This window comes from Olea europaea, unplaced genomic scaffold (assembly GCF_002742605.1).
Source record: "Olea europaea var. sylvestris unplaced genomic scaffold, O_europaea_v1 scaffold1005, whole genome shotgun sequence".
NCBI classification, from domain to species: domain Eukaryota; kingdom Viridiplantae; phylum Streptophyta; class Magnoliopsida; order Lamiales; family Oleaceae; genus Olea; species Olea europaea.
In genome coordinates, this window is record NW_019227368.1 from 238,848 (window position 1) to 246,317 (window position 7,470).

Genomic DNA, 7,470 nt, shown 5'->3' on the forward strand with positions numbered 1-7,470 from the left:
TATTAAATTATATATTATTCACACAACTCACTATATAAACAAAACTATTTTCTTGTAAACTTTCGATGTGGGATTCCTTTCCATATATAAAACACTTAAAATGGGCTTGTCAACATATGGGCCTATATTGGAGACTTTTCTAATTCACCCAAATTAATTGCAATGACCCACATCATTAAATATTACATTTAATGTTTTAAACCCAAATTAAATTCAATTAATTCCAACAGCATTGACCATAAAATATGTGATACTTCAATGGACAAGTCTTTATGAAATAACTCAGATAACAGAAAAACTTCATACAGAACCACGTGCTTAAATGTCAGGGGATGTAGGACCCAACATTTCTTGTGCAGCAAACCCGAAGTAATTATCAAAGAAGTTGGGTGGCTCAGTTACGAAGCACGAGATCACGTCTCGGAGTGTAATCACACCAATTACATTATTTTCCTCACCCACCACATAAATTCTATGAACTGACTTCATTGCTAGAGTGTCTATCACACTACCGAAAGTCGACTCAGGCTTGCACGTTATTGGTGTGATAATCCTTCCGGTGTCTTTTGTTGCTGAAGCAATAGTACTCATGAAGTCCTTGACAGTGAGCTCCCTGCAATAACATAGGGATACATTTCAGAATCTAAAAGAAGAAAAACACACAAGTTGAAATTGGACTCCTTGTAGGCGCAGTGTACAGACAACTCTTGTTCCATGGGACACATCCCGCAATTTACCTCCCTCACAAAGCTCTAGGGGCGGGACAGTGGGGCCCTCAAGATTGGGGTTCAACCTTTTTTTAAAACAACACACAAGTTCCAATTTGGACTGTTTCGCTAATAGGGAAAATAATTTTGGTTCATTTTCTAAAACAATAGCCTTTCTTCAATTAGAGTTACAACTAGGACATAAACGAGTTTAAACAAATATGAAGATCAAGCTCAAGATAATCGTGTTTTGCAGCTATGAGGCGATGTTAATACAGATTAAATACTTCTATAGAATCTACCTGAAACTGGCAAAAAGTTCGGGCATAAGCAACAAAAATCTGATATCTCTTATGCTTAGGTTGCCAATGATTTTCCTTTTGGGTCCTTCGACAATGGGAAGGCCTCCAATTACGTTTTCTTCCATTTTCTTGAATGCTTCCAGAACCAATTCATTGCCCTGGACACTAACAACCTGACCAAGACAGGAGACGAGCACCTTGGAATGTCAATTGCTGTGTTATCTAAAGAAAATTCAGCTCAAGTTTTAATTAGTGCTGTCTAACCTTATCTGGGGACGAGAATGGAAGTCCAAGCTCGGACAGAGGATGTGCGGTGATGCAATCAAACCAATCCCTTCCTTTGCATTGCTTTAGACCCTGTACAACTGCAGATTGAGTGATGAAGTTTTTAATAAATGGACTGCCTGTTTCAATCACAGGCACATTCCGCAGCCTATACTTCGAGAGTAGCAGCATAACGCTCAACATCGAACTATCTTTTCCAACTGGTATAAAAGGTGCCCATCGGTAGGATTTCAGGATTGACCTAACCTGTAAAAGTAGCATCATAAGGACGACCAAAATTTTAGGCCCACATTTTATACTTAGCAGTTCAAAGGTCGTAAAGAGAAAGCTGAAATGAGATAGTGATATTTGAAGGAAATTCATCTGTTGTTCAGTTACCGTGGTCGACTTAAAAGGTTCCTCTTGTAGGATAATCTTGTAGAAATCTTCACCTAGTTTATTGGCTGCAGTTGGGGCATCTTTTCCAATTCCTTTATCTGCAGCCGCACCCCCAGCCAAATGAGATAGTGATATTTGAAGGAAATTCATCTGTTGTTCAGTTACCGTGGTCGACTTAAAAGGTTCCTCTTGTAGGATAATCTTGTAGAAATCTTCACCTAGTTTATTGGCTGCAGTTGGGGCATCTTTTCCAATTCCTTTATCTGCAGCCGCACCCCCAGCCACAGCCGCCCCAACTGCAGCCACAGTCAGTCCGGCAACTGCCATAGGACCGGTTGCACCTAATGCTAGAGCCCCAATAGCACCAGCAGCACCTGCACTTACCCCAGCAGCTGCTGCAAAACTGGCTGATAAAGCAGCTGCTGCCATTTCTGCATTCTGTAGCACCCACAGAACAATGGCGGAATAATCAATGATCCCCAAGTACCTCTCTCTCCAATCCTTACTATTTCTTTGATCAGGATTTATCACGGGAGCAGAGAGAATGTTGGATTCTGATAAGATTTTCACTGCATCGCCGATAGATGTATCTGCTAGAATCTCGATCACTGCAAGACATTTTGAACAAAACCAATATCAAAATTTGAATTTCGATATCATATGGAAATGAAAATCTGATATTATAGACTCCACCATTGCCTCCAGGGACTTGTGGGAACGAGAAAACTGGAATTTTTGCAAATGCGTCTGTTAGTGTCTCTTGCAATGAAAGTGGCAACTTCTTTCGGCATTGAACCATATCAAAGTAAGCATCATAGCTTGCACTTTTTGAACTTTTACATGCATCTTGCACCTGCGCCATATCTACCACGAAATCGATTGTCCTTCAATAACCATAATACCAATCAACAATTAGCTCCCATCTAACTTATGCATTGCTTCTTACAGTTCTGAAATTCACTATGTCAGTCAGCTAATTTTTCAGCCCAAATATGTCAATGGATCACAGGTTATTGAAGGCAAAATGCTATAATTTATTACACTCTTCATAAAGTAGATCATACAACATTTAACTAAAAAATGAAAAAACAAAATCAAGAATAAGGAATAATATAGAAATTGTTAAATATGGATCCTCAAAATTGCACGAAAAAAATCGTAATCATGTCCCAGTCACCAAATCTCATTAGCAGGATTTAATTTCTCTGTTAATTATACCACAAATTGTCTGAACACATTTCCATGAATGATTTTCATTACATAATATGGAATTAGCAAGAATTAGAATCATAAACATATTAAAAAAATTAAGAATCAATGTGTTTATAAAAGAATTTACCTTTTGTGCAATTTTGCTTGAAAGATCTGACAGAAATAAGAGGGAGAACTCAGTTTCTTGGATGAGTTAGTTTTATCGATTTAGCATGCAGATGTTTCACTATGCCACGTGTATGTGCTGTATCGACCACACGTTTCAACTCACTATGAGTAACCTTCATCTTTGAACTGTTCTTTATTGGTAGTTACGAGGTTCTGATAATTCGAAAATATGGTAATTAAGCTATCATAGTTATATAACTAAACAGAAATATATAAATAAATTGTTGAGGCTATTTGACGAAGATTGAATATTGATGATTTTAGTTTTAAGTTTAATAACTTTATCTATGTATTATATTTTTATTTAAAATCTATTTTAAATTTTAATTTGTATAGAACTCTTAAATTTCACAATTTTAATTAAATTAGTATTTTAATTTCATTTAGAATTAGTCGTTATCTTTAATTTCTATTATTATCCATCGTTATTCGTTATATAGGAGCTTAGTTATTGCTTTAAATACGAGTTGCAAGCCTAATGTTAATTGAAGTGCAATTTGATTTCATTAAATATTAATTGTTGAAATTCTTCAATTTCTTAAATTCTCGTGTACAATATTTAACAAGAATTTTGTTATTTGTACATAAAAAGGTACATAAACGGTTATTGAAAATGATGTAAACGAAAATTACTGAATGAAAAAGTTGAATGTGTTTTCGATTGTCAAATTGTAGAGTGTCATGTGGACATTATGTAATCTCTTATGTAAACTTTATTATCTATGTAGCAAGGTCCATTTAAAAATCAATGAGTCCAATTCCATGTATTCGTGCTCGAATCAAAGAGTTTAATACCTAGATTTCTAGTATTCTTATGAATCAACAGAAACTTGAAGGTGATCGTGTTCCAATATTTATTCGCAATCAATGACATTTTGATAGCTTGTTCATCAATTATTTTAACGCTTTCGATATTCATTTGGATTGAACGGAATTTCGATAGCGTGTTTGTTGATTATTTTATTGCTTCTGCTGAAGTACATTAGTTGGTTTCAGAGCCATCTTCATTTCTAATAGTGTTCGTGGAATTCAATGAAAAAAGTTACGATGTTTGAAGCGGGCAATCAACACAATAAAATCAAACCCAAATCCTCTTCATAATACCTAACGTCTAAGGTTTCCAAATTAGCGATAATTTATTTAAAGATGGTAATGTGATTTTCTAAGGATGTACTTTTTATCATACGATGAGAATACTCATGCTGCTTCAGGTACAATTTGCTAGTTTGACTCTCACTCATGCATAATTACTCTAACTTCAACCATAACACAGCTATGGTTTTTTACTTCAAAATGTCCTAAACAATATGATTCAAAATATGAAGATGAATCTATGATAGGACCTTTTCATTCTGACATTGTTTCTCCTCCATCGATCAATTTGAGTGCATCTTGTCAAATCCCAACAAAGTATCATCCAAATCCATCTGAGGGAGCACTGCTCGTATCTTCACTTGCTACAACGAAAATCTAATGCTACGATAAAAAAGCGGAATATCACAAGAATAAAACCTCAAACAAATAAAACTTTGAGCTTTGATACTAATTGTTAACAAATCTAACCAAGTAGTTATGTGCGCTAACACCATTTGTTAGAAAATAACGAGGTATGTGCAAAATATGAAGTAACAATCACAAAATTGGAAGAACACCAAAACAATTTATAGAGGAATGGAGAATTTATTAATACGGAGAAAAAATACAAAATATTGTGTTTCTAATTTAATTCTAACTCATACAAAGTCATATGAAAGTCATACAATGCGTGGACTATACATAGGACCCAAAAAGAATTTGTTATGGTTGAAAAAATGATAAAAAAGGAGCTAAAAATAAGGAAATAAATATTTCCCGAATAACTCTGCTGTTCAAGTGATAGCCTAGCACCATGTGAGTGCCCCGTAGCTCTAAAGCACGAAGCAAGCCGCAGGCTGGTGCTTTTAATGGAGCTCGAGCCATGAGTTTCGGGTCCAAAATGTTGGGAATTTACTTAAACATGCGCAGCGGTCATAAAAACAATTTCAATTTCCACCATAATTCATCTTTGTATTTAGTTAGGAACCGTGATAAAAGTTATATATTTTCTTGAATTCGCAAACTCCTTTGCGTTATCTTTGTTCTAGCAACTTGGATCTGCCTCCCACAGCTGTCCAATTGTCTAGCCTCCAATGAATTCCACACAGAGAACAGATTGCAGGCACCAGGGTTTTCTCCTCTTGTGCCAGCAAGAATTATGAAAACTATATGGATCTAAAACCCTAGCCATGTATTTATATAAGCTCAAACGGGTTCGGCCTGGTCCGGTCCAATATTTAATTAATTTATTTAATTAAATCCAGTTCATGAATTAATTAATTCAATTAATTAATTCGGGGCTATAAATAACCAATCCAATTAATTAATTTATCCAACGATTGCTAAATTAATTAATTGACAAATTGCAATCTTCCAATTCTCTTTTGTGTGCGACACATCAAGTTCTCGATCATGATGCCTAACGATGTGAAATATTATTTTGACCTAATTAAAACTGATAAATTAAAACACCCTTTTAATTTATAACTAATTCACACTCGCCGTCCCAGATTGACATCTAGCAATATATCAGGGCAACACATGTGACGGGAAATGTCACTTGGTATGACAAAACCAAACCTATTCGTTTACCATGAAACTATAATTCCTTCGTCAATATGATCCGATCAATTTCGAGATAAGGAAGTGTGTCAATCTCGATTATCGATCATATCTTTCATTCTACTATTAAGTCAATACGAGTCGAGAACCCCTTTTCGACTTATGTGTATACCTTAGTCAAAGATTTCGTTATTGACTTAATTGAACGAAATGCAGATCACAATCTCTTACTATCTAAGAGTAATGAATCCTCTATTAGTCATTCACAATCTTCATATGGTTCTTGACATACCCGAATGATGCCGTATTAGCGACCCTTGGTAGAGCAACAACCAACACCATCAAAGCATGACTGTCCTCATATAAGGCATTATGATGACTGAGTTAAGGATGTAAACGAGCCGGGCTAAGCCGGCTCGCGAGCCTAAAGTTGCGGCTCTGGCTCGGCCCGGTTAAAAAAAAAAGCAACCTGCCTTTAAAAGGCAACAGTTTAGGCAGCAGATTTAATAATTTTTTTTTTGGAAAGCTCGCGAGCTCACGGGCTGACTCGGGCAAAGCCCGTGTCTCCAAAATGGGGCTCGGCCCAAGCCCGCGGGCCCGATTGCCATCCCTAACTCAAGTCATAGGACCAATTTCACTATTGAACGTTAGATATTAACTACTGAAACTCAGATAGTTATCCATGTGGAATCTCTTAGTGGGTCTCCAATATTTTGTTCTATAACAAAACATCCACGTGTTCATTAAGTGTCACCACACTTTAACTTGTGAGATCAGCTACTTATTTCATAAGTAGAAAATGCCACACGTGATGGTCTATCTGTAATAGCGATATCCGTATCTCGTTATTCCTTACGACCACGGATTATTCAAGATCCACTCATACGTAATTTATATCTCACAATCACAACTCCTTGTGATTAACAAATCACTTAAACTTGAATCTTTGGACTCTATTATTTAATATTATTTATCAGAAAATTAATTTAAATAAATAATAGATCTTACCAAAATTAAATACATTAAACATATTAAAAGTGTTTACAACCTAAATCGATTGGATTTAGGGCATAACACTTACAAACTCCCATTTGCACTAGATCCAATCACTCATGTCTCTAATACCATAAGCATCCACATGACGATCATGTTTTTGTTGTGACAACGGCTTTGTCAATGGATCTGCATTATTGTCATATTTGGGAACTCGTTCTATCCTTACATCATTTCTTTGTATTATCTCCCTAATGAGATGATATCGTCTTAGCACATGTTTGGATCGTTGATGAGACATCGATTCCTTTGCTTGTGCGATGGCTCCATTGTTATCACAATACAAAAGGTATGAGATCAACAATGCTAGGAACGACTCCCAATTCATTAATGAACTTCTTGATCCAGACAGCTTCCTTCGCTGCTTCAGAAGCAGCAATGTACTCGGGTTCTGTTGTTGAATCAATTGTTGTCTCTTGTTTGGAACTTTTCCAACTAACCGCTCCATTGTTAAGAGTAAACATATATCCTGATTGAGACTTGCTATCATCTTTGTCAGATTGAAAGCTAGCATCAGTATACCCATGAATCTTTAGTTCATCTCCTCCATAGATCAAGAACACATCTTTAGTCCTTCTCAAGTATTTAAGAATGTTCTTAACCGCTATCCAGTATTTCTCATCAGGGTTTGCTTGAAACCTGCTCGTAACACTTAGAACATATGAAACATCTTGTCTCGTACATAGCATCACATACATGATAGATCCTATCGCCGAAGCATAAGGAAT

General features: G+C 36.0%; 1 protein-coding gene across 2 annotated transcripts; it reads right to left on the reverse strand.

The window, feature by feature from the left end:
- Positions 1-226: 226 nt before the first annotated feature.
- Positions 227-3,056, reverse strand: LOC111372516 (SNF1-related protein kinase regulatory subunit gamma-1-like). Of its 2 annotated transcripts, none has more exons than XM_022994862.1 (6): positions 3,012-3,056; positions 2,366-2,556; positions 1,838-2,280; positions 1,274-1,540; positions 1,010-1,182; positions 227-613 (listed from the first exon to the last, which is right to left on the reverse strand). In XM_022994862.1, the coding sequence occupies exons 2-6, from the start codon at positions 2,532-2,534 to the stop codon at positions 319-321; spliced, it is 1,347 nt and encodes a 448-aa protein (XP_022850630.1). In that variant the 5' UTR covers positions 2,535-2,556; positions 3,012-3,056; the 3' UTR covers positions 227-318. The 2 variants fall into 2 exon arrangements, with proteins under 2 accessions (XP_022850630.1, XP_022850631.1); XM_022994863.1 differs by having other exon boundaries at positions 2,366-2,536; positions 3,012-3,029.
- Positions 3,057-7,470: the final 4,414 nt, after the last annotated feature.

Coding starts and splice junctions, on each gene's coding strand:
- LOC111372516 (XM_022994862.1), bottom strand. CDS start 2,534: ATGGCGCAGGTGCAAGATGCATGTAAAAGTTCAAAAAGTGCAAGCTAT. Junction 1,183..1,273: donor CATTCTCGTCCCCAGATAAG/GTTAGACAGCAC, acceptor TGTCTTGGTCAG/GTTGTTAGTGTCCAGGGCAA. Junction 614..1,009: donor GAACTTTTTGCCAGTTTCAG/GTAGATTCTATA, acceptor ATGTTATTGCAG/GGAGCTCACTGTCAAGGACT.